We start from the raw sequence: 25,660 nt of genomic DNA, 5'->3' as shown, positions 1-25,660 counted from the left end.
CCGCCGGCGGTTGATTAGTCAGCCTGGACAGTGCAGGCAGCTGGCAGCTGAGCTTGTGCAGTTGCGAAGTAGAAGGTGGAAGTAATGTGCAGGCATGGCAGCTCAGTGACAGCCCGGATCCAGCAGTGAGCCTGCACGGAGGACACCCGGGGGCCACAGGACGGAGCCCGGCTGCTGCACACAGGCTGGTAATGAGAGAGTCTGTAGCAGGGCCCTGCTGCAATGGCTGTGCTCCTGTATATATGCCCTCTGTGTGTGTATGGCAGATGACTGGCATGTACACTGGGGGGGAGCAGAGTATTATATGTGGCCATGTCATTGCACCTTTCCCCCTATAATGATGAGTGATCCTCTTCTCTCCAGTCATTGCTCTTTGTTATATGTCTCTTTGTGTTGATCACATTCTGCCTGGTATGAATCTGCACTATAAGCCCTTGGGGTATGTTCACATGCTGCAGACTTGTTGCTGAGTTCCTGCACGTTTGTTGGGGATTTGTCCCAGTTGAAGTTTTTTGAGAACATATGCAGCAGGTGACCATATCCTATGTGGTTATATTGCACTCAGCTTTCCCAGGCTCCTGAATGGCAGCTCTGCAATCATCAAGGAGCACAGATGGGGCAGTGCATTATATCTTATTGCTGGTCACTGAAAATCCATCATGGGTGTCAAAGTCAGGCCCTCTAGCTGTTGCAAAACTACTATCCCCATCATGCCTGGACAGCCAAAGCTTTAGCTTTGGCTGTCCAGGCATGATGGGGATTGTAGTTTTGCAACAGCTAGAGGGCCTGAGTTTGACACTAGTGGGAACCTTGTCTCTCCAGCTGTTGCAAAACTACAACTCCCATCATGTCTGGACAGCCAAAGCTTTGGCTGTCCGGGCATGATGGGAGTTGTGGTTTTGCTCTAGATTTAGGCACTGAGCATCTGAGATCTGTACGCCCTATAGATGCAATGTAGTGATATAGAACAGGCCTGGCAGATCACAGTCATTGGGTGCTAAGGGTTAAGTCCACACCTAGAAGACTTTTTCCACTGCATACCATAAATTTCACCCTGTGCCTTGAAATCCTATGTGAACATTCTACAATGTGGCCTTGTCTGATCATACCCTAAAAGAGTGGTCCCCGACCCTAATGCTGTTGCAGAACTACTACTCCTTACGTGCTCTGCCAGTATTAGTGATTTTTGGATACACCGCCCAGGCCCTAGAAATTACAGTGTTGTCCAGTGCATCATATGTAAGTAAGTGGAGGCCCTGTATTAGTACACCTATTGTCCCAGAGGGGGGTAATCTGTATTAAAGCAGAAAATTATAGTTTTTCACATGATAAAATGAATAGATCCATTGTGCAGAACCAAGTCCGACAATCTATGGGACCCACCCTTCTCACTGTGTTTACTCAATGCAGATGTACTGCCAGTACAGTGCCTGTCTGTTTACCGGCAGAGCTGGTTGGGACACTGTTTTGGAATTTTAATGGGAATTTTTAAGGGGTAGTAAAATATTTGTATTTATAGCTGTTGTCTATACTGGTGGAAGTAGTTTACATTTGACTGACTATATGCAAATCCTTATTGTAAACTGAAGCCTCTGATGCAATCACTCTATGTAGGATAATCCACAGAAATAAGGCGGTGTATACTGTGTATGCCACATATGCTGTGGTGCTGTATAGAGAATGCATATGGATCCTGTATGGCAGTGTATGTGGTTGTGTGCATCACTAGTACAGAGCCTGTACAGTGGGGATTGCTTGTAATTGTGTGGATCACCAGTTCCATGTAGTGTATAGAGCTTTTGCGGTGTCACTAGTATTTGCATATGGTGGTGTGGTGTCTCTAGTATGGAGCCTGTATGGCAGTGCATGTGGTTGTGTGGATCACTAGTATGGAGCTGTATGGCAGTGCATGTGGTTGTGTGGATCACTAGTATGGAGCCTGTATGGCAGTGCATGTGGTTGTGTGGATCACTAGTATGGAGCCTGTATGGCAGTGCATGTGGTTGTGTGGATCACTAGTATGGAGCTGTATGGCAGTGCATGTGGTTGTGTGGATCACTAGTATGGAGCCTGTATGGCAGTGCATGTGGTTGTGTGGATCACTAGTATGGAGCTGTATGGCAGTGCATGTGGTTGTGTGGATCACTAGTATGGAGCCTGTATGGCAGTGCATGTGGTTGTGTGGATCACTAGTATGGAGCTGTATGGCAGTGCATGTGGTTGTGTGGATCACTAGTATGGAGCCTGTATGGCAGTGCATGTGGTTGTGTGGATCACTAGTATGGAGCCTGTATGGCAGTGCATGTGGTTGTGTGGATCACTAGTATGGAGCCTGTATGGCAGTGCATGTGGTTGTGTGGATCACTAGTATGGAGCTGTATGGCAGTGCATGTGGTTGTGTGGATCACTAGTATGGAGCCTGTATGGCAGTGCATGTGGTTGTGTGGATCACTAGTATGGAGCTGTATGGCAGTGCATGTGGTTGTTTGGATCACTAGTATGGAGCTGTATGGCAGTGCATGTGGTTGTGTGGATCACTAGTATGGAGCCTGTATGGCAGTGCATGTGGTTGTGTGGATCACTAGTATGGAGCCTGTATGGCAGTGCATGTGGTTGTGTGGATCACTAGTATGGAGCCTGTATGGCAGTGCATGTGGTTGTGTGGATCACTAGAATGGAGCCTGTATGGCAGTGCATGTGGTTGTGTGGATCCTCAGTATGGAGCCTGTATGGCAATGCATGTGGTTGTGTGGATCACTAGTATGGAGCCTGTATGGCAGTGTGCTTGGTTGTGTGGATCACTAGTATGGAGCCTGTATGGCAGTGTGCTTGGTTGTGTGGATCACTAGTATGGAGCCTATCTTGTCTTCCGTTCTTGCTACCATAACATAGAGATGATCTGCAGTTCTGCCCCTCAGGCCTGACAATGGGCCGGTTCTGCTGGCTCCTGACAGTCTGTTATTATCCGTGTACTTCTGGGATGTGTCAGCGCGGTGTGAGCTTTATCAGCTGCGGCACCATTTTTGGCATAGTTTATGAATGCCCAGAGTTTAGCTTTTGTTTGTGAAATCTTCTCCGTCTTCGGGAGAGGCTGAGATGTGACTTCATGTGAAATATTTCCTGCAGAAACCATGGAGTCTGACACGGCGGCCGCCCCGCACCTACTTGGCAGATCACAGCTCAATGCTGCTACATCTGCAGACAACAATGAAGACAACCAAAGAGCAGGACCCTCCACCCCTGGATCTCCCCGAATGTTTGCGGCTGTGCCAGGTACTGTAAGGCTATTTACATTGTTTACATTTATAGTTAATTAACAGAGCAAAAAAAAAAAAAAAATATATATATATATATATAATATATATCTAGCAAAGTATTTCTACAATAGGTAGAAGCAAGGGACAGGTGGAACAGGATATGAGCGTAAGATCAGACTACACAGTGCTTATTTGTAGTCTGTTACCATGGAGACATAGGTCTATAAAGGAAATATCTTTATCAAAAATATTTTTTTCTTGCAGATGGTTTGAGGCAATAAAAATGCATTATGAAGTTGGACATAGACCTTAAAGTTCTGCCTCATAACTAACATGTTAAAAATTTTTTTCTGTCAGGATTTCATCCTCGTAGGGTAACCCATACATGAAAGGGGATTTGAGTGCTAAGAATAGTGGAAAATACTTGTAAATATATGTATGGTTGATATGTCATATAAGGCTGTGTACACTTTACTATCAGAGTGGAAGGATAGCACATCTCAGAATGACAGATACCATGATGGATCCCTATGCTCTCCATTATTAGGTGTAACGCATCAGGCACTTCTGTCATGGTTTCTGTTCCTACAGTTAGTCAAATTTATACTAGCTGACTAGAATCTATGACTTTTAGCCTTTGGTATGCATCATGTTCTTGGATTAAGATGCTCAGCGGGCCACTATATGCACATGCACATATTTATGCATGTGTGTGGCTATGTCTAGTTTTGCAGCCTAGTCCCTGTCACTTGAATAGGACTGAGCTGTGATATCTGGCTCCTGTATGAACAATCTGGTGTAAACCGTAAAAGGGCCCTAACCCCCTGGACTACCATTGATCAAGCAATAATGTACTAATGTAAAGGTCGGTCCCTGTTGCTTTCGTCTGTAGTGATCAGTTGCTGAATGCTGAAGTTATATTATTTGGCCATGATGAAGCAATGTCTCACGATCATGACCACAAGAATTGTAGGAGTACTGTGGTGACATGACATGGGTATGCATCATGGCTGACTTTATCATTGGGCACATTCTGCTGTTATAGTAGTTATCATTTTACATAGGACTGCACCATATAAACAGGGAGAAGCCATAGTTTGGTTTCTATGGACAGTTCAGCCTAGTTCATCTGTAGCACTATCACATTCTGTGGCGTTGTCCATCGGAGATTCCTTCAGTTTTAGGAATTCCTCCAGACTGGTCGGTGATTCTGGGAATAAATCTTAATCCACGTGGCAAATGAGCAGTCACCGGCTGGATTTATGACCTTGACGCATATAAACAGATCCTGTAGGAATGCCGTGTATAGCCGACCCTGTGTCTCCTTCTACCCTTGTGGTCAGAGATAATCCTGGCCCTTTTTTAAGACTTAGCAGTGTTTATACAGCGGCTTTCTGCTAATGGTGACGACATCCGGTGGAAGCATCTGGAGATTCCCCGGCCATGTTCTAGCTTTTATGTAAGATTCACTTCGGCGAGCTACCTCCACCCCAGATGGTAGCATCACTGTAGAAGCACAGCATAAGGGGGACTAAAATAAGACCCTCAATGCTATTTTAGCACATGGGTCCTTTGGATCTAGCAGCTCTTCTTTCCCTATAAACTTTACTTACATACATTCTGCCATTCCTTACATATGGTGCCTGTCAAATGGTGTAGGCACATCTGCTATAGACATGGGGAGTATTCATACAGGGTCAGTGCCAGCTTGTAATTCTGCGACAGGAGTGTACGGCCAGATGCATTTGCCTCCTTAAAGGATACCTGTTTTCTCCCACAATCTGCGTGCAAGTCACTTATGCCGCCAAGAGTTTGGATAACCATGGATGCGACCATGGCAAGTCTGTTCTATGCATGATCTCATTGAATCAGAATAGGGCTTATGCACGGAACTGATCCGGTGTGTGGTCATATCCATAGTTACCCAAACTTCCTAGAGCAGGAGCGACTGCACTCTGATCGGGGAAGAAATCCTAATGACAAGTGCACTTTAAAGTTGTCCAACTAACAATGCTTATTCCTTACGTTGACCCCTTTGTTGGGGTCTCATGACCGGGGGTCCAGAATCTTCAGTTATGCATGCGCTTAACCTCTCCATTCATTGCCTATGGGATTGCCAGCGATTAGAGATGAGCGAACCTTGACCATGCTCAAGTCCATCCGAACCCGAACATTCGGCATTTGATTAGCGGTGGCTGCTGAACTTGGATAAAGCCCTAAGGCTATGTGGAAAACATGGAAATAGTCATTGGCTGTATTCATGTTTTCCAGACAACCTTAGAGCTTTATCCAACTTCAGCAGCCCCAGCTAATCAAATACCGAACGATCGGGTTCGGATGGACTCGAACCAGCGATCTCTACCAGCGATAGCAATGGAGTAGCAGTATGTATGAAAGTGCAGGGGTCCTAGTAGTCGTATCCCCTATACACTCATCACCTACCCTGTGGATTATTACACAGGGCGATTATCATACAGACAGGCCAACATCTCCCTGTGTAATAGGCCAGCTCTTGTCATTGGCTGATTGGGTCATTTTGGGATCTAAGGGCCCTATTACACAGGACGATTATTGTGCAAAAAATCGTTATATCATTCTGTGTAATTGCAGGCAACGATCGAAAAATCGTTCTTATGTCGTTCATCGTTGATTTAGATCTAAACCTAAAATTATCGTTAATTGTTTGCTTTAATTCCACGTTTGTTCGCTCAAGTTCCGCATTTTTTCACTAATCGTTCAGTGTAATTGCACGTTGTCCATTGTTTTCCTGAGATCAGAAGGAATAAACGATCGCAATAACGATTGTATCTAACGGCCATCGTTCTGTGTAATATGGTGAACGATTTCAGGTTAACGATAAACACTCTTGTTTGCGATCGTTTATCGTTAGTCGTGTTAAAAATCACTCCGTGTAATAGGACCCTGAGTTGTGTTGATGAAACAATTGTGCAAACGCTACAAACAGCTCCTCATATCTCAGCTTCCCACACCCTTATGTCAAATATGGGATATTGAAATTTCTTGTGCCCCCTTAAGTTTTGGTCTCTTGTCCGTTTTCGGTTAAGTGTGTGTTGCTTTACCACACGCTTACACAATAACGGACAGCACAAGTGTCACATGCAGGACTGTCGTCTAATGCAATTCTTCCTACTGATGAGTCTATACAGCCAGCAGGAAATGTGTGAGCTGAAATCTGACATCCATGAAGCTGTTTGTGGTTTCACATGGCAGTCTGAGTGTGGACGACCTCTATACTGCTGCTTACCCTGATTTATGAATAGGATGCCAGTGCTGCAGTGAGGACTAACACAGGCATGGTGGGGGGAGGATTTAGCAGGCAGAACACATTTTTAAGAAATTCTTCATGCTTGCTATAAATGTTCTTTTTCGCCAACAAAATGACCACAAAAAAAATGAATAAGCCGATTGGCATGCACGTATAAAGTAAATGTTTGTATGGACGGGGCCTGGAGATCTGGTGAGATGCCCGGGGCGGTGTGTTCTCACAGGAATAGAACAGCTGTCCTGATAAGAATGTTCTGCATCCAGAGAGGTGACTGTGACTGCAGCAGATCCACCACTCTATCTGCGAGGGAAGAGGGGCCAAGGTTTATCTAGTCCTGTCAGAGTAATCGATAGGGTTCTCCTGGACGGGCCCTCAAAGGGACACAGAATCTAACCTTTATCTTTCCTCCTGTTACTGCATAGTTGTGTTCCCTGTTATCAGCCGGGCCACCCTGCACTCTTAGCTCATGCTCCCCTCCAGTTTATGTCGGAATGGTATGCCGATGTGTTCCGCCACTGGTCCTTTAGCCTCACTAAAATACACTTGGTCTGTTTCTTGGCATATGCAGCTTTTTTGCTAGATCAGAAAAAAACATTTGCACTAAAGCCTCATGCATTCAAGCACCCAATGTTACAGTTCAGTACAACATAGCATCTATAGGCTCATACTGCACCTCTATATTACCATGTTTTCATTATGGAGATATATAAAGGTTTTTTTCTTATGATTTAGACCGATAAATTGTGGCATGCTTCATCAGATGTAAAATGGTGGCACACTAGTGCTGTATATTCCCTATAGTGAAAATCTAGTTTATTGTAAAGTGTATTCTTGTGATCTATACACTGCAGATTAGTAAGACAATGTAATGTGTATGGGGGCAAGTTAATGGTCCGTCAGCGGCAATACAAGCACAAATCCTTAAAGGGAAACTATTAGCAGGTTAGAAGCATTTAACTTGCTGATATGTTCCTGTGTCGTATAGGGAGCTGAGGATGAAGGTATTTATCTTACCTTGATCCTTAGCGCTATTTTTGGGTTATTCATAGTTTATTTAACCCCTTCAAGACCAAGCCTATTTGCACCTAAAAGACCAGGCTCATTTTTCAAAATCTGACCTGTCTCACTTTATGTGCTTATAGCTCAGTGATGCTTTAAGGTATGCTAGCGATTCTGAGATTGTTTTTTCGTCACATATGGCACTTTATATTAGTGGCAAAATTTGGTCACTACTATGTGTGTTTTTTGTGAAAAAATACAAAATATCAGGAAAAATTAAAAAAAATTGCATTTTATGAACTTTGAAATTCTCTGCTTCTAAAAAAAGAAAGTCGTATCACATAAATTAGTTACTAAGTCACATTACCGATATGTCCTCTTTATTCTGGCTTCATTTCATAAACCTATTTTACTTTTTTAGGGAGTTATGGGGCTTAGAAATTTATCAGCAAATTACCACATTTTCGTGAAAGTTTCCAAAACTGATTTTTTTAGGGACCAGTTCTTATTTTAAGTTTTTATTTAGGAGGTTTGTATACTGGAAACCCCCATAAGTGACCCCATTTTGGAAACTACACACCTTAAAGAATTAATCTAGGGGTATAATGAGCATTTTAACCCTACAGGGGCTGGAGGAAAGTATTCACCATTAGGCCGTAAAAAAATGAAAAATTAAAATTTTCCAATAATATATACGTTTAGATTAAAGTTTCTCATTTTCAAAAGGAACATGAGAGAAAAAGCACCCCAAAATTTGTAACGCAGGGTACCTGTAATCTGGCGTTTTTACGGGCAATCTGGAGGGGGTCATTGTCAATTTGGGGTGGTCAGAGGCGACGTGCGGTGGTTGCGTGCAATCTGGGGGGTTACATGTAATCTGGCATGATTACGGGCAACCTGCGGTGGTTATGCGCAACCTGCGGTGGTTATGCGCAACCTGCGGTGGTTATGCGCAACCTGCGGTGGTTATGCGCAACCTGCGGTGGTTATGCGCAACCTGCGGTGGTTACAGATAGACTGAAGTGCTTATAGGTAATTTGGGGTGATTACGGACAATCTGGAGGGGGTTACGGGCAACGTGCGGTGGTTACGAGCAATCGGACGTGATTATGGACAACCTGGGGTGGTTACGGGCAATCTGGGGGGGTTAGGGGTAATTTGGGAGTAAACTGCAATTATTACTATAATAAAAAGTGTGTGTTTTATTTTTTTTGTATGTTTTTCACTTTTTGCACTTTTACACATTTATTTTCACTGTATTACTATGATTACTGTGATATTTTCAATCACAGTAATCATAGTTCAGTGACAGTGGTTAATACAAAGTGCGGTTAATAAAAGCTGTGGCCAGCCATCACCCAGCAAAAGTATCTGTGTGTTTTCATTTTTCTTCCTGGCGGCGTTGGGAGTTGGGATGTTCCTGGTTAAGGAGGGGAACAAAAAACCTTATGGAGGATGCCACAGGCAGTCTGTGAGCACCCTCCATAAGCAGTCGGGTGCATGCCATATGTGGTGTTTTGGTACATGGGGGACAGGGTGGCCCATGCGCTGAGGGTGGGCTGTAGCACCGCCTCCAGTGCACAAAAGTGGCATCAGAATATTAAATTACAAATGTCCTGAAAACAAGAAAATTACCTTTATCCTTAGTGCTCTGTGCGCTATAGGGACATCACGGCAGGTTAGATGCTTCTAACCTGCTGATTTTTATTTTGACATTTCAGAAGTTTTAATTGGTCAGGGCCAAGCGTTCCTGTGTTCTCTGTGGGAAGGGGTAAGCACAGTCAGAGCTGACTGTGGCTTACCTCTCCCTGAGCAAAGGGGTTGGGCATGAATTTTCAATAATTTGGGAGAGCCCCATACACCTTATACGGACGAGTGGCAGGCATGGCCGACATAAGTATAAGGTGTATGGGGACCTTACGACTGTATCCTGAATTGGGTTTGTCCCCTGTGATCTGAGACATATGACTAACCATTGTCTTTCTCACTTTTGATTAAATAAAAACTAATGCAGGTAAAATATACACATAATTTTTTTTTTACCCTCTTGCAGAAACCATGAATGAGGATCATGAGGCGAATGTTCAGGATCTGCTGGAGAGAGCCAGAGCCGGGGAAGCAAAGGCTCAGAGCGAGGTAACAATAGTGTGTGGGACAGTAATAACAGGAGGCAGATACATGGAACGCTCTACCACCACCCAGTATGATTCACTATATAAACACAGTCTGACTGTCCCACACCTCTGCCGAGCACATGACCTGGAAATCCTGGCATGCACCCACTGGATGGAGATTATCATGTTCTCATTCCCTGTTCTATAGAGCCATGTCACCTGGAATCATGTCCTCTACGCAGTCAGCAGGATAAAGTGTTGCAGATTGCACAATGCACTAATACTACTATCTCCAATTATGTAATCCTAAAAGTGCTTTGTCGGTGGAAGTCACTAAAGGAAGGCAAGGCTTATAGAAAGTTTAATATTATTCCAGTCTCAGTCACCTCTCGCTGTCACAGATGCTGTATTGATCAAAGTGTGTTGATTATCCGCATAATTACTGTATTAATAATACTGCTATACAGTGATGACACATGATAAAATGACTAAAAATATTTCCATCCAATAATCAAATAATACCACCATACAGTGATCAAATAAAATCACAGTCAGTGTTGAAATAATACTGCCATACAATGAGCAAATGATACTGCTTTACAGTGACCAAATATCGCCATGCAGTGATGGAATAACATTACAGTACAGTGATCTAAATCGGTGATGATCATCCAGTGAGTCCCCCTAGTTAGGCACAGAATGGGAGGCAGTATTCACTAAAGTGACTATAGGCTGTATAGTCCTTTCCCTGGCTGCGAAAACCTCTGGTTTAGGAATATTATTGACTTGTTTTGTGCTTATTTTAATGTTATACAGAGACAAATGAAGGGTAGACTGAGCAATAGTTTTTATTTTTGCGTGGACTTCCACCACAGATATTGAGGCCCTGGCATCCTCTTGGTCAGTCTGGTTAGGCCCAGGCATCACTGTGCTCTGTGAGGTGAGGAACCAGGAGAAAAAGTTTGAGAAGCACTGATCTAAATAATACTGCCATATAGTGTTTGGATAAAACCAGCATACAGTGATTGAATAATACCACCATACAGTGATCAAATAGTATCACCATACAGTCACCAAATAATACTGCTGTACTGTGACCAAGGACCACCATACAGTGATTGAGTAATTTGAGGATTTCTCTTTTAGATCTTCAGAATTTTGTTGTATTTTCTTAACCCACTGCTACATGATAATGGGTTTTCCTGGTACTGACAACATTATTATGGCCTATGCTAAGCACCAATAAACCCCATTAAAAGACAACTCCCATGAAAAAATTTTTGCCCAGTAATTGAAGCACATTACAAAGTTATATAACTGTGTAATGTGCTTCAATTACCTATCTGCCTCCCTTCCCTGCCTTTCCCCCCTCCACCCCCCACCAGGAAGTGTCCTAACTCACACAGACCTGATTACTGTCGTCACCAGTTTCTTCTCTCAGCTCCTTCTTGTGACGATGAGTCATAAGCAGGAGGGCTGGGCTAGCTCCTGTTACACCAGCCTCCCCCCTCCCCTGCCTTGTCAGGTGACTCAGCTTGCTCAGCTCCCATTGGCTGAGCAACTGCAAGCCATCTGAGTCATGTCACTTGCTCATCTTCCCTCGTGACAGACTTCCGGCACATAGGCAGCTCCCCCTCCCCTCATACTCTCTCCTGCTGCCGAGTGGACTCAATGGGAGCTGAGCAAACAGTCACCTGACAAGGCAGGGGAGGGGGGAGGCTGGTGTAACAGGAGCTAGAGCATCCCTCCTGCTGATGACTCATCGTCACAAGAAGGAGCTGAAAGAAGAAACTGGTGACGACAGTAATCAGGTCTGTGTGAGTTTCCTACACTTCCTGGTGGGGGGTGGAGGGGGGAAAAGATAGGGAAGGGGGGCAGAGAGGTGATTGAAGCACATTACAGAGTTATATAACTTTGTAATGTGCTTCAATTACTGGGAAAAAGTTTTTCATGGGACTTGTCCTTTAACATGAATTTACTGGATTTTAGGATCTGTATTTCTGCTCATCATTGGTCCTGCCAGACCTAAGCTGGAACAGATGCCACCATCGATCCATCAACCCCTCGTGTTATTTATTCAGCAGCTAGAGAAGGTGTCAGAAACTAAACCCAGTATTTGGCGGTGGTTTTGCTGACGTGCCCAGTTATACGTTGCATAGTTAAAGGATAGCCACATACTGATGTTGTGTTTATTTCAGTGTTTGCAGCCATCTAGGTATATAGGAAGACCAGGGATTGGGAACCTTTGGCCCTCCAGCGGTTCTAAAAGTTGCTGTCCAGGCATGATGGAAATTGTAGTTTTGAAACCGCTGGAGTGCCAAAGGTTCCCAATCCCTGGTGTAGACCATAGCAGTGCAGCCTTAGATAGGACAGTACACATGTGGTTATGTGGTGCAATTTACAGAAGATAGACAAAAGCTGCGTCAGGTTGTAGCCATTTATTCTTATATCTTAATAACATGGAATGGGATTTTATTCATATTCTGATAGGGTTTTTGGGTCCTTCCATCTCTGATCACCACGATTACTTGTCGAAGAATTGTCACTGCCTTAGGGAGTACACAGAGTCCTGATGTGCCAGCCACTGTGCTCCTAAAGCCTAGCCAGATGGAGATACTTGACATCTCCTACATGTTTCCCACTTTGAGGTCTTTCCTGACCGCTTAGAGTAGATGTGATGCTCTGTGGTCAGGTTTTTCATGGGGCACAGGGGTACTGTCGAGAAAAGTCGATGTTGGGTTTGTGGGTTTGTTATTGGCTTTTTTAATCTTATATTTCCCAATACTACATATCTTTTATATACAGTCCACATCCCTGCATGTCTCCCCCCCCCCAAGTCACACTATTCTTGGTATACTCTCAACACCATTGCAGGAGAAAACTCCTTCGTTGTGTGTAGTTTTACAGTTCAGCTGCAAAACCCAAACTGAGGACATGAGTGGTGCTGTTTCTGGACATGGCTATGTTTTCTATGCCTGAGGGGTTGTAGTGTAGGTTTAGATCTCTGCTTGCTGACTGTAAAAGAAAACATTCTAGTTCCATCTAGACTCTCAGAACATCTATAGCACTTAGAGGGGATAAGAATAAGAAAAATACAGGGAAAGGGTGCAAGATAGATCATACATTATATTAGACATAAGATGGTATTGGGATAAGGGATTGTTTAGAATATTGTTTTTGTTACTCGAATAACCCCTTTATTACATGTATTGTAAGGAACTTAATGTCACCCTTCAGCATTTGTGCTGTGTGCATGAGGACTAACCTGAATCAGTGTCCCATCTATATGCAGGTTATATATATTTATAACTTGAAAGAAATCATTTTATTGTCGTTAAGAATTTATTCTAGAAAAGGGTGTGTTCTACTCTTCCATGAAGGTGACTTCACCATCAGCTGGTTACCCATAACATTGCACATTGCTCATGTCCTATAGTAATAATGCATGGCTTGCAGGGTGGGAGGGGTTCACACTTGATAGATTGCTTTCATTACTAAAAGGACCTATGAAATGGGGGAATCTCGGCCATATTTTTACTTTGCCAGTTTTAATACGTTTTCCCCAGTGAGAAAGTTGCATTACCAACCAAAGAAGAAATTCTTTGAGGGTTCGCAAAATCTCCATGTTGATCTTAACATATATCCAGCAACAGAATCTATACCCGATATTCATGACCAAACTAAAATTATTCCCTTCAGTGGATCCTCATACGTTATACATCCTTGCTGTAGGCTGATTTGTGTCGATTTAAACCTAAATCTGTTTAGTAGCCAGTGTTCGGCTATTTGTGCCGCCTTCTCCGGTGACTCATTCCAGCGTGTCTTGTTAATGTCACACATCATGTCTCTGCCCTTCTCCAGTTCCTCACGCCGCATTTCCTTTATTCTTTTTCCTATGCCATAAGTCACTTTCGTCTCGCTCAGGACAGGCTGAAGTTTAACCATCATATAGTTATTATCCATGAAGTATATAACTTTGAAGATATTGTCAGATATATAGAAGAGAGGGGTCGAAAATCGTCCCTTGTTGTGGTGCCAAGCGTTGTTTGTTTCTCCCTTGCTTGGTAACAATACAGGTTATAAGAGGAAATTCCTGCACAGGTTTAAGGCACCTAATAGAAAGAGGGGACACAGTCTTTGTTTGGTTCAACCCTGCTTGCTATGGCAGATAACGGGTAAGGTCTAGAGCAGCTGGAAACACGCTGATATGATATACCCTTCCTACCATCCTCCTATTGAATAAATTAGACTTGATGCTTGACTGCTGTTCCTTTAAGTGTCTGTCATCTATATGGTCTCTTTCTGGTATGCATGCCCTTGGATCTGGACCTGTTAAAGGGATGATCTATTGGAAGAGAATAAACCCTAATCCCAGGAGGTATTACATTAGTTGAATGTACATTGGTGACTGTAGGGTTTTGCATGCCCAATTCATTGTTCCCAAAAAATATAACCCACCGTCTTGACAGCAACTCCTTTCCCTTTTGCCATTAAAAACACACACACGCGCACACATCGCCAAACAGAGCTTGCATGTACAGTACATGACCTCCATTTAAAGTGTATGGACACCTTTAAGCTAGGCCCCATGGCTTCACCATTGTCACTACAGCTAATGAAGTACTTATAAAAAAAAAAAAAAAAAAAAAAAACTACAAAATTCATCCAACATTTAAAGGCAAGCAGTGATATGTGCAGTTCAAGCTAGATGTCACTACACTCTGGCCATTAATGGGATTAGGTGACAATTCTGTTATGTCTATGTTGAATGAGTTGTGTTTTTTTAATGCTGTTTATAGAGGTAATTTTCATTTCATTGCAGGTAGGAAAATACTACTTAAAACTTGCCGAAGAGGAGGATGAGGAGGTTAATAGCTGTGCTGCAATACACTGGCTTATCCAATCCGCCAAGCAAGGACGCAGGGACGCAGTGAAGCTTCTGCGGAAGTGTTTGGCAGACAGAAGAGGTGAGTGCATCCTAGAGCCTGAGCTCATACTGGATGCTATGTAGTCTTCCCCTCTATATGTGCTGTCACAAATCTAAAATTGTCCCTGTCTGCCAGTCACTACACTGGCTCAGAGTACAGTACAGTAAAACTGTCCCTGTGTACCAGTCATTGCTACAAGTTCAGAGTACAGTACAAAAGTCCTTACCCATATACTCTCCCCAGTGCTGCACCTCCTTATGTCCTCCCCATCTCTGCCTAACACCCTACCCGGTATCAACGTTCTTCCAGTGACCTAAGACTTAACATGGCGTGCAGAACTCTGTACTTTAAGGGCATGTTTAAAATTGTGTGTGTTAGTAGTAAGGCTAAATGTCCAATCAGACTAATTCCCAACATCCATAGTTTGAAGATCCACTGTAATAATAATCCCCCTCCCCCTGTGTTTCTGTTCCAGGGATCACCAATGAGAACGAGAGCGAGGTGAAGAAACTCTCCTCAGAGACTGATCTAGAGAGAGCCGTGAGGAAGGCCGCCCTGGTGATGTACTGGAGGCTGAACCCCAAGAAGAAGAAGCAGCTTCCTGTGTCCGAGCTACTGGAGAATGTCGGCCAGGTTAATGTAGAAGGTCTGTAAAGAGATGTATGTAATAATTACAGGGAGCTGTGCAGGCGGTATAGCCCCATGAGCCTTCTGGAGATACGTAACCACATAGCTCGAAGGGCTACGCCTCGAAGATGGGAATACTCCTTTAACCTAATGTTGCAGGTTATCAATAATGCTTTAGTTAGTATCTTATATATACATAACTGAGATTGCCTCTTATAGTCATGTTCATCTGCACCTTATCAACAAAGACTCCTCTTCTTAAAGGGGTTTTTCCCATGACATCTGTATAAACTAACAACACCAGTATTATCAGAGCATGGGACAGTATACGGACTGGTTGGGGTTAGCTACCTCTCAATTTCTTTGCTTTTCCAGATGGGGAACAACAGCTTGGACCCATCCCTAAAGCTGCCCAGAAGGAGCGACGGGTGCTGGAGCGCTTGGTTAGCAGTGAATGTGAGTACTGCTGCGATTTATATCAAACCTACGTTGTAGCATAATAAAATGTCCTCTTAGTCATGGCGTTGGATTAGTGACTATAAAATGTTTTCTTCTGTTCACAACAAATTCTGGAAGTGAATGTGGAAATAATTGTGACAGGAATAAAGGTCCTTCTGGCCACATAATTGTAGCCTATAATGGGAAACAGACAACATATTATTAAATATAGTAGAAACCATAATGATGAGTGATGGTCACATGATATCCTAGGAAATGTCCGGAAATTGCCTCTGAACAGTAAACCTAGGAATAAAGGATAATAGTAGACAATCTAATTCTCATCGTCAGTCTGTAGGATTTTCTGCATGTTCCTGAAACTAACAGTACTGTAGAAATCCCATTGGGAATGCAGGTTTTTCTCCTGCTGATGTCTTCCAAATTCAGCTGGGGAACTCTTGAGAGGATGGCACATATTTCCATCAAAGGAGAAGTCTGGCTGGGGCGAGGGGGGAATTTGATCAGGATCCCTGTGCCCGTGGAGACCACTGCCGGAAGGCCTTCCCACCCCCCGAGTTGTGATGACATTTTTGTGTATGCTAAAAAAAGCGTTTTTGGTTTTTTTTGTCTTTTTTTTTTTTATATATATAATGGCGGTCAATACAAAAATGCATGCACACAAATATATGGGTTTTTTTTTTTTGCATGGACTGAGCCCTGTTATAGTGAATACTTGTATTTCCCTTGATATCACTGTTCTGAGACATTATGTGTCAGATTCTGGAAATCTATGAATAAACTGATACCAAGGTGTTACCATCCCTTTTGTCAGTAAGATGTGTACCTATGCAGTCTGCATTATTGGCACTTATTGGATTATGTCAGTGTGTAGGGGTCACATCCCAGTGACATAGGGAATGTTAGCAGGTATGATGTTGTTTTTACATTTCCAGGGAGAATGACAACGTTATTTTAAAAAAATATATATATTTATTTTTAGTTTTATTTTGTATGGATTGATTTTTTATTTTTTTTTCAAATCTGCAATGCGTGTATTTACTAAAACAGCTGACATAAACTTTATTACATCTCACTTTATGGGCTGTTCAGACCATGAGCTCTTGGGTACTGCTATAATAATTCTGAACATTAAGGAGATGGGACAGATGTGGTCAGGGCCGTTTTAATACATTGGTGGGCCCAGTGCACAGCCCTTAAGAGTGGGCCCCCCCCTTCCCTTTTGGCACATTGTATAATGTACTGAATTTGCCCCCACACTGTATCAAGAGCCCCAGTACATACAGTAGTTACCTTATAACACTATTTCCACCATACAGTGATTACATATTACATAAAAACTGCACTAAACAAAACAGAAAGATATCACCAATGATACCATCATGACCCCTAACACTACAACCCTATAACAGAGTGCAGTTACATCCAGTGACTCACCGGGGGCGTCTTCTCCGATCAGAGTCTGTCACCTTTTCTTTATCTCTCCATCCAGCCTGGGCCACCTTGAAGTCTTCTCCTGGCTGTGAATCTTCTCTCCAGAATCTGCCAGAGAAATATTTTAGGCTCCAACACATACAGTAGTTAGGTCCCTTGTACCCCTATACAGTAGTTACATCCCTCTGTACCCCTACATAGTTACACCCCTCTGTGCCTCCATAGTTTTAAGGTGTCCCTGTAGTATATAGACCCTCATGTGCTCCTCCAGTGATATACAGGCCTCCTGTGCGTTCCCCCATTAGTATATAGCCCCCCTGTGCTCTCCCCCAATAGTATATAGCCCCCCATGTGCTCTCCCCAATAGTATATAGCCCCCCTGTGCTCTCCAATAGTATATAGCCCCCCTGTGCTCTCCCACAATAGTATATAGCCCCCCTGTGCTCTCCCACAATAGTATATAGTCCCCCTGTGCTCTCCCCCCAATAGTATATAGCCCCCCCTGTGCTCTCCCCCCAATAGTATATAGCCCCCCCTGTGCTCTCCCCCAATAGTATATAGCCCCCCTGTGCTCTCCCCAATAGTATATAGCCCCCCTGTGCTCCCCAATAGTATATAGCCCCCCTGTGCTCCCCAATAGTATATAGCCCCCCTGTGCTCCCCAATAGCATATAGCTCCCCTGTGCTCCCCAATAGTATATAGCTCCCCTGTGCTCCCCAATAGTATATAGCTCCCCTGTGCTCCCCCATAGTATATAGCTACCCTGTGCTCCCCCATAGTATAAAGCCCCCTGTGCTCCCCCATAGTATATAGCTCCCCCATAGTATATAGCTCCCCTGTGCTCCCCTATAGTATATAGCCGCCCCCCCATAGTACATAGCTCCCCTGTGCTCCCCCATAGTATATAGCCGCCCCCATAGTACATAGCTCCCCTGTGCTCCCCAATAGTATATAACCCCCCCATAGTATATAGCTCCCCTGTGCTCCCCCATAGTATATAGCCCCCTGTGCTCCCCCATAGTATATAGCTCCCCTGTGCTCCCCCATAGTATATAGCCCCCTGTGCTCCCCCATAGTATATAGCTCCCCTGTGCTCCCCCATAGTATATAGCTCCCCTGTGCTCCCCCATAGTATATAGCCCCCTGTGTTCCCCCATAGTATATAGCTCCCCTGTGCTCCCCCATAGTATATAGCCCCCTGTGCTCCCTCATATTATATAGCCACCTGTGCTCCCCCATATTATATAGCCCCCTGTGCTCCCCCATAGTATATAGCTCCCCTATGCTCCCCCATAGTATATAGCCGCCCCTCCCATAGTGTATAGCTCCCCTGTGCTCCCCCATAGTATATAGCCGCCCCCCCCATAGTATATAGCCCCCTGTGCTCCCCAATAGCATATGCGCTCCCCCTCCCATATAATATTGAAAAAAACAAACACTTTTACTCACCTAGGTCCACACGTTCCTCTTCTCTTTCCTCTTGTGGCCGCACTTCCTGCGGTCACAAGAGGCTGCACTCCCCTTACCCTCGCGCCGACGCTCCAGTGACGTCGGGCGCTAGAGGGAGAGTGCCGCCTCTTGTGACCGCAGGAAGTGCGGCCACAAGAGTGACTGACAGGGAGGGAGCCAATGGCTCTCTCTCTGTCAGTGTCGCTGCTGCTGAAGCGCCACAGCAGCAGCGGGCGGGGGCAGCGGCGGACGGGGGGGCCCTGCAGGGGGCGCCATGGAGGGGTAAGTAGATTACCCATCCATGGCGCTCCCCCCTGACAGGCTGGTGGCCGGAGCCCTGTGCGACCGCACCGGTCGCACATAGCAACGGCCGGCCTGCTCGGGGGGCCCCCTTTAACCAGTGGGCCCGGTGCACGTGCACCATGTGCCCTCTGGTTAAAGCGGCCCTGGATGTGGTTGCTGGAGGTCTAATTCTGTCATACGGCTTTACTATGTTCTTACATTACTATCGTTTTCATACTTTTTTTCACAGCTAAAAGCTACATTGCCTTGGATGACTTTGTGGAAATTACAAAAAAATATGCCAAGGGCATCGTACCATCAAACCTGTTCTTCCATGATGATGATGATGACGAGTTTGCAGGAAAGGCTCCAGAGGAACTGCCTCTCCAACAGAAGGTAATAACAAGGCTTGTGTTATGTATAGGATTACAATACAGGAATATAAAAAATAATATACAATATAGAAAATGCCTCCCATGATTTTGCTGACATAGAGGTTAGAGGAAAGTTTATGCAAGAGAATACAGATTACAGTATACAGTATGTGTGTAACTATATAGAACTTTGATAAATAGGCTATGGTTGTGTGAAATGTGCCCTCAAGGTATGTCTAAAACTGGAACAAGACTGATGAGTCAGGGCAGTAAGTTCAACAGTGGATGCAGTATGAGAGAAGTCTTGCATATGGGATTGACAAGATGTAATAAGGGTCCCTATACACTAAATACTTTTGTCAGCTGTACCCACCACTTGCAGATGTATGGGCTCTCTAGACAGTCCACCAATTGATGTCGGTAAAGATAGGGGTCACTGCCTGACCCTTTTGTTCTTTGATAGATAAGCCACAATCTGGCTGTGGCTTAACCTTCCCTTCCCCATTGAGCACACAGAAACACCCTGTTGTGCCAAACATAAGTATTGAGCACCTTAAGAGAGGATGAGAACTGTAGGTCATTGGCTGAGCTAGTGGCGCAAGTGGTTGGTTGGTATTCTTAGAAGCCTGGAGGAAAGCTTTAATTGTACCACAAGAAACTATTAAACTGAGCAAAAGACAGCGGTGGCCATCATGGTGGATTGTTGACAAACCAGTTTGTTTAGTGAAATACTGAGGTGTAAGGTTGCAGCAGCATTTGTCAGTATATTGATGCAAGGAAGACTGATGATCTAATGTATCCTCTCTCTGTCCCCAGATTGTGAAGTATCCATTACACGTCATCATGGAGCTTAAAGAATACCTTATAGAAATGGCCTCTAAGGCTGGAATGCACTGGCTGTCCACCATTATACCTACACACCACATCAATGCACTCATCTTTTTCTTCATCATCAGTAACCTCACCATAGACTTTTTTGCCTTCTTCATCCCTCTAGTCATCTTCTACCTGTCCTTTATCTCTATGATTATATGCACCCTCAAAGTTTTTCAGGACAGCAAAGCTTGGGAGAACTTCCGCGCGCTCACAGATCTGCTGCTTCGCTTCGAGCCGAACTTGGATGTTGAGCAAGCTGAAGTGAACTTTGGTTGGAACCACCTCGAACCCTATTTATACTTCCTGATGTCGGTATTTTTTGTTATCTTCTCATTTCCCATATCGGACAGACATTGGATTCCCTGCTCAGAGCTGGCAATCATATCCATCTTTTTTACAATTACCAGCTACTTGAGTTTGAGCACAAGTGCCGAACCTTACACTCGGAGAGCCTTAATAACCGAAATTGCCGCTGGAGCACTCACCTTTGCCAATGTGTTGCCGGATTCTGTGCCCTATGTCCATTTATTAAGCAAAACCTTCTTCACTGTGCCAGTGGGGCATTTTATTGTGTTCCACATAAGTATTCCTTGCATATTCTTTATTTACCTGTTTTACCTCTGCTTTAGGATGGCTCAGTTGAGGAATTTCAAGGGAGTCTATTGTTACCTTGTTCCATACTTGGTTTGCTTCATGTGGTGGGAGCTTTCTGTTGTGATCCTTCGGGAATCTTCCGCCATTGGCCTCATCCGTGCATCCGTTGGCTATTTTCTCTTCATTTTTGCACTTCCCATTCTCCTAGTCGGCATTGCCGTCATGTGCTTTGTCCATTTCATGAAGTGGTTCTTGACCTTAGAATTGACCAAAATTGTGGTCACTCTAGTCTTGTGCACCGTTCCAGTAGGTCTTCGTTGGTGGTCTAAAGCCAACTACTCTTTTGTCCAAATGTTTAAATCTCTTACAAAAAGCTCCATTGTGAAGTTGATATTAGTATGGATCACCGCTATCGTCATGTTTTGTTGGGTATATGTCTACCGTTCGGAAGGAATGAAAGTGTATAACTCCACGTTGACCTGGCAGCAGTATAGCTTCTTGTGTGGTCCAAGGGCATGGAAAGAAACCAACATGGCAAGGACCCAGATCTTATGCAGCCACTTGGAAGGTCACAGAGTGACATGGACAGGGAGATTCAAGTATGTCCGTGTAACTGATATTGACAACAGTGCTGAATCTGCCGTTAACATGCTTCCTCTTTATATTGGAGACTGGATGAGGTGCTTGTATGGAGAAGCCTATCCACTTTGTGATCCTCAGAATGTTACCATGGAAGAAGAGGAACTTTGCCGCCTGAAGTTCTTGTCCAAACATACTTGCCATATGAAGAAATTTGATAGGTACAAATTTGAAATTTCGGTTGGTATGCCGTTCAATGGTAAAAACGGTAACAGGACGCATGAAGAAGAAGACGTTACGAAAGATATTGTTCTAAAAGCGAGCAATGAGTTTAAAACGGTACTGTTAAACTTGCGGCAGGGGAGTATGATAGAATTTAGCACCATCTTAGAGGGACGTCTAGGGAGCAAGTGGCCGGTCTTTGAGCTGAAAGCGATCAGCTGCCTAAATTGCATGACCCAACTGACTCCTTCCTCAAGACACGTCAAGATAGAGCACGACTGGAGACGCAATGTCCACATAGCCATGAAATTTGCCTTTGATTTTTTCTTTTCCCCTTTCCTCTCCGCTGTGTGAAAAGGTCACTAATTCTAAATATTGAAACCAAAGAAAAAGCCCCCCTTGTAGCCTTGACTTCTGCACTTTGTCATATTAAAAAAAATGGTGCCAAAAGTAAGTGGTGTTACCCTGGGCAACAAACCATAGGCATTCATTCATCACCCTCCACTCGTTCATTGGTTATTATGGAAAACGCCATTGCACTTATTTGCACTAGTTTTATAAACAGCTCCTTAAAAAGTTTAACATCTTTCAGGGTATAGGTTTCATTCTAGTTACCTCATTTCTCACATTTTCGGTAAGAATAACTATTGACGCGTATTCCAGTATATAACAAGGCATTTCTTATGTCTACACAGATAAAATATTCTATACAAGGTAAAAGAGAACAACATTGTAAACTGTCAACAAGCTGCTTTTGACGGATCTTGTGTAATATTACCTGTCTCTAATTAGTATTTGAAAACGCAGTCATAGTTTGCTGTGAATGGGAGATTTTTGACTCTCTAAGACTCTTAAAAGTTTGTCCAGAATCACAAATGCAGCCAGTAGTGTTTTATGGGTTGTCTGGTTTTGCAGCGCATCCCCCTTCTACTGAATGGCCTTGTTTTACACGGAGACACAGCCCATGAACAAAAGTGGTTCTTTTTCTGGGGTAAAAAAACCAACAACCTATCCTGGACAATAACATCTAAACGAATTTACCAGTAGGTACATCACTTTAAGATTTTTACATCGATAGACTGGTGCGGGGAAGCCGATGCAGTAGTCCTTCTTATGAACCACAGCCTTTTACCGCGCACGGCGCCGGTCTATTCCCAGTAGCTGGACTGAAGCACTGGAGGCAGGCTGGCTCACCCCCAGTGTGATAAAACCCCTCCCCTCTGTGACGCAGAAGAACGTCACACTGGGAGTGGGTGGGCCTGTCTCCAGTGCTTTAGGCCTGGCCGGTGACTGAGAATAGACCAGGGCCGTGCGCGGGACCTGGGCTGCAGTTCAAGAGAACTGTGCCACTAGCATGCCAGCGCCAGTCTATTGATGTAAAAATCTTAAAGCGATGTACCTGGTTTTACATTCACTCTTACATTAAAGGCCATAATAGACTGCCTGATCCGCACTGTGAGCGAGCGCTGATCTGCCTGTTACATGGCTCAATAATACATGCAGAGATGTGCAGCCTGTGACAGGTGATTTTTTTTTTTTTGTTGATCAATGTCCCTATTACACTCGGAGATATCTGCCTGATTTGGCCGATAATCTCTTCACGTAATAGGGCCTTAACCCTGAACTGCTTAGCATTTATAGATATTCATGTTAGTGGCGTCACTTTCAGTAGGCTTCCTTGTAAAGCTCATACATACAACACAGTATTATAAATCATGACTACATAGCCACAATCACATACATAAATATAAAGATTATAAGAATTAACTTTTTGTACATCTAAAATATCTATAAGGCTGTATTGTTACATAATAGGGAATGATAGTCATCTGGTATATACAGGTAGCCAGTAGTTATTTATTAAGATGTGTTGATTCTTAAGCTGGGCATACATATGAAAGGTTGTCCTAACCCGCCCACCTTGTAATGTGCTAACCTTCCTGTAGGTGGCAGAGGAGAGAACAGTTGGGCATGTAGAATTTCGACAGTGCTTATTCTCTACATAAGCTGCCACTAGTGGCGTGACATTCTCCTAATTTGATTCTTAATACGGGCATGCTTAGGCTATGCTTATGTATGAAGGGAAAGAGAAGGATAGCCATTAGGCTAATAAAAGTTTGGCCCACAACAATCTGAAATAAATGGCTTATAAATCTTAAACCTTAAAGGAAACCAATCTGCACATTTGTGGTGATTAGGCTTCTGGAGCGGCTGCACAGACCTCGCAGCCAGCTCTTCTATTGTGCGGGGGATTTCAGGCTCCGCAGCTTCATGTCCTGGTTGAGGCCACTTTGCCTGTCAATCACTCCCACAGAGTGCACGGAAAGACAGAGAGCCGTGAGTAGGACACCGCCCAGATGACTGTTCACGGCTCTCCCCCTGCCTCGCTCGCATGATTAAAAAGGGATTTACCGAGACATGAAGCTGCAGAGCCCGGAACCTCTGATAGAAAACCTGGCTGTAAGGTCTATGCAGCCGTTCTGGGAGCCTATTCTGAAGAAATGTACTAATTGGTTCCCTTTAAAGGTTTATATAAGACTGGCCTATAGACAACTATGGCACAGTAAATAGAAGAAAGCACCTTTGTTTTCATAATCTCAAACAGCCTAAGTCATGGATAGGCACTATGGTAATTTGCCTAAATTTACATTTGACAAATTTTACTTCCTCCAAAGATGCCCCTGGGTGTAAATACAAAAATTATAAATCAATTTGTTCCCAACCAAAGTGCTCTTTTCTAAGACACTTGCCCACTATTATGTTGCTGTTGTTTTTTTTTTTGTTGTAATGGTTGTGTATTGCACACATGTAATGCTAAGCAGTTTTTGCCAAATGTCCAGAATCTCTTACTATCCCATAAATACGCAGCTTCACTACAGACCCATGTGTTTCTATAGTTACAGACTACAAACAAACACTCAATGTAGTCTGACACTATGGTCATGTGTTACCTCCCCCTCTGCTTGTGACTTTGGGTTAAAGGGGTTACCCAGAAAACAGAAAAGGTCCTAAAAGTCCTACCTGTTCTCCTGTCCGATGCAGCACTTTCTCCCTGTGGCTACTTCAGGTGATAACCTTTGAGAAGGGAGGGGGGGGGGCGGTGCATGTTGTAGCATTAAATCATGCCCACAGGCAATGTCCTATAAGCTATTGAACATCACCTGCAACATGTACCTGCATGTGTGGCCCTGGGTACAGATATCTTAATGTCTGCAATAGGGGTAGTGACAACTTAAACCCTAGAGAGGGAAATTGCAGTACAGCACCAAGTATAGGCAAACTTACCCTATTTATTATAAATAAGTTTGACTATACATGGTGTTGTACTGCAATTTCTCTTTCTAGGGTTAAATTTCATCAGAGACTGCTCAAGGAAAGAAGTGCAGCGCTGGGGAGCAGAAGAGGTAGGATCTTACAAGCTTTCCAGATAACCCCTTTAAATCAAGGGGCAAATGGAAGTAATTGAAGAGCATGCCTGACTCCAAAAATGGTACAGTATTCAGTGTGAATTCCATTGTATAGTCATGATAGCATTAAAGAGGACCTGTCACCCCCCGTGCCGGGGTGACAGGCTCCCGACCCCCCGTTAGAGCCCCCTATACTCACCTAATCCCGCTGGGTCCCGCTTCTGGAGATGGTCGGGTCACGGAGATATCAGCCGCTGCAGCCCGGCGCGCGCGCGCTCCTCAGATGAGTCCCAACACCCATAGAGAATGACAGGCGAGTCCGACGCTCCGTCATTCTCTATGAGCGTTGGATCTATCAGCGCACGTGCCGGGCTGCAGCGGCTGATATCTCCGTGACCCGACCATCTCCAGAAGCGGGACCCAGTGGGATTAGGTGAGTATAGGGGGCTCTCAAAGGAGAGGTCTGAGGATGTAAAAAAGGTTTCAAACGGCAGGGCACGAGGAGGGGTGGGAACATAAACAATTATTACTCTCCTCTCCCCGTACCTTTACAGCACTGGATTGCTGCTCTGGCAACAACACTGGGCTACAGGATCTCCTTTACAGCCAAACACAGCGGGACACTGCTGCAGTCACTGATTGGCTGAGCGAGCAATCCATCAGCCGGGTAAAGCATTTTGCCATGACATCCCCCCCCCCCTTCTTTCTGGCTGATTTTTTTTTTTTTTTTTAAATCACTGGACTTCTCCTTTCATGGCTTCTCCACCATAGTATC

General features: G+C 44.1%; 1 protein-coding gene across 1 annotated transcript; it reads left to right on the top strand.

The window, feature by feature from the left end:
- WFS1 (wolframin ER transmembrane glycoprotein) lies at positions 1-25,124 on the top strand. Its single transcript, XM_069977396.1, has 8 exons — positions 1-188; positions 3,127-3,273; positions 9,596-9,678; positions 14,479-14,623; positions 15,060-15,230; positions 15,587-15,667; positions 19,084-19,229; positions 20,024-25,124. The coding sequence occupies exons 2-8, from the start codon at positions 3,132-3,134 to the stop codon at positions 21,830-21,832; spliced, it is 2,577 nt and encodes an 858-aa protein (XP_069833497.1). The 5' UTR covers positions 1-188; positions 3,127-3,131; the 3' UTR covers positions 21,833-25,124.
- The last annotated feature ends 536 nt before the right edge of the window (positions 25,125-25,660 follow it).

This window comes from Dendropsophus ebraccatus, chromosome 7 (genome assembly GCF_027789765.1).
Source record: "Dendropsophus ebraccatus isolate aDenEbr1 chromosome 7, aDenEbr1.pat, whole genome shotgun sequence".
Lineage (NCBI taxonomy): Eukaryota > Metazoa > Chordata > Amphibia > Anura > Hylidae > Dendropsophus > Dendropsophus ebraccatus.
The sequence above is the reverse complement of the archived record's forward strand: the minus strand, read 5'-3'. Positions and strand labels throughout refer to the sequence as shown.

Coding starts and splice junctions, on each gene's coding strand:
- WFS1 (XM_069977396.1), top strand. CDS start 3,132: ATGGAGTCTGACACGGCGGCCGCCCCGCACCTACTTGGCAGATCACAG. Junction 15,231..15,586: donor CGGCCAGGTTAATGTAGAAG/GTCTGTAAAGAG, acceptor TTGCTTTTCCAG/ATGGGGAACAACAGCTTGGA. Junction 15,668..19,083: donor GCGCTTGGTTAGCAGTGAAT/GTGAGTACTGCT, acceptor TTTTTTTCACAG/CTAAAAGCTACATTGCCTTG.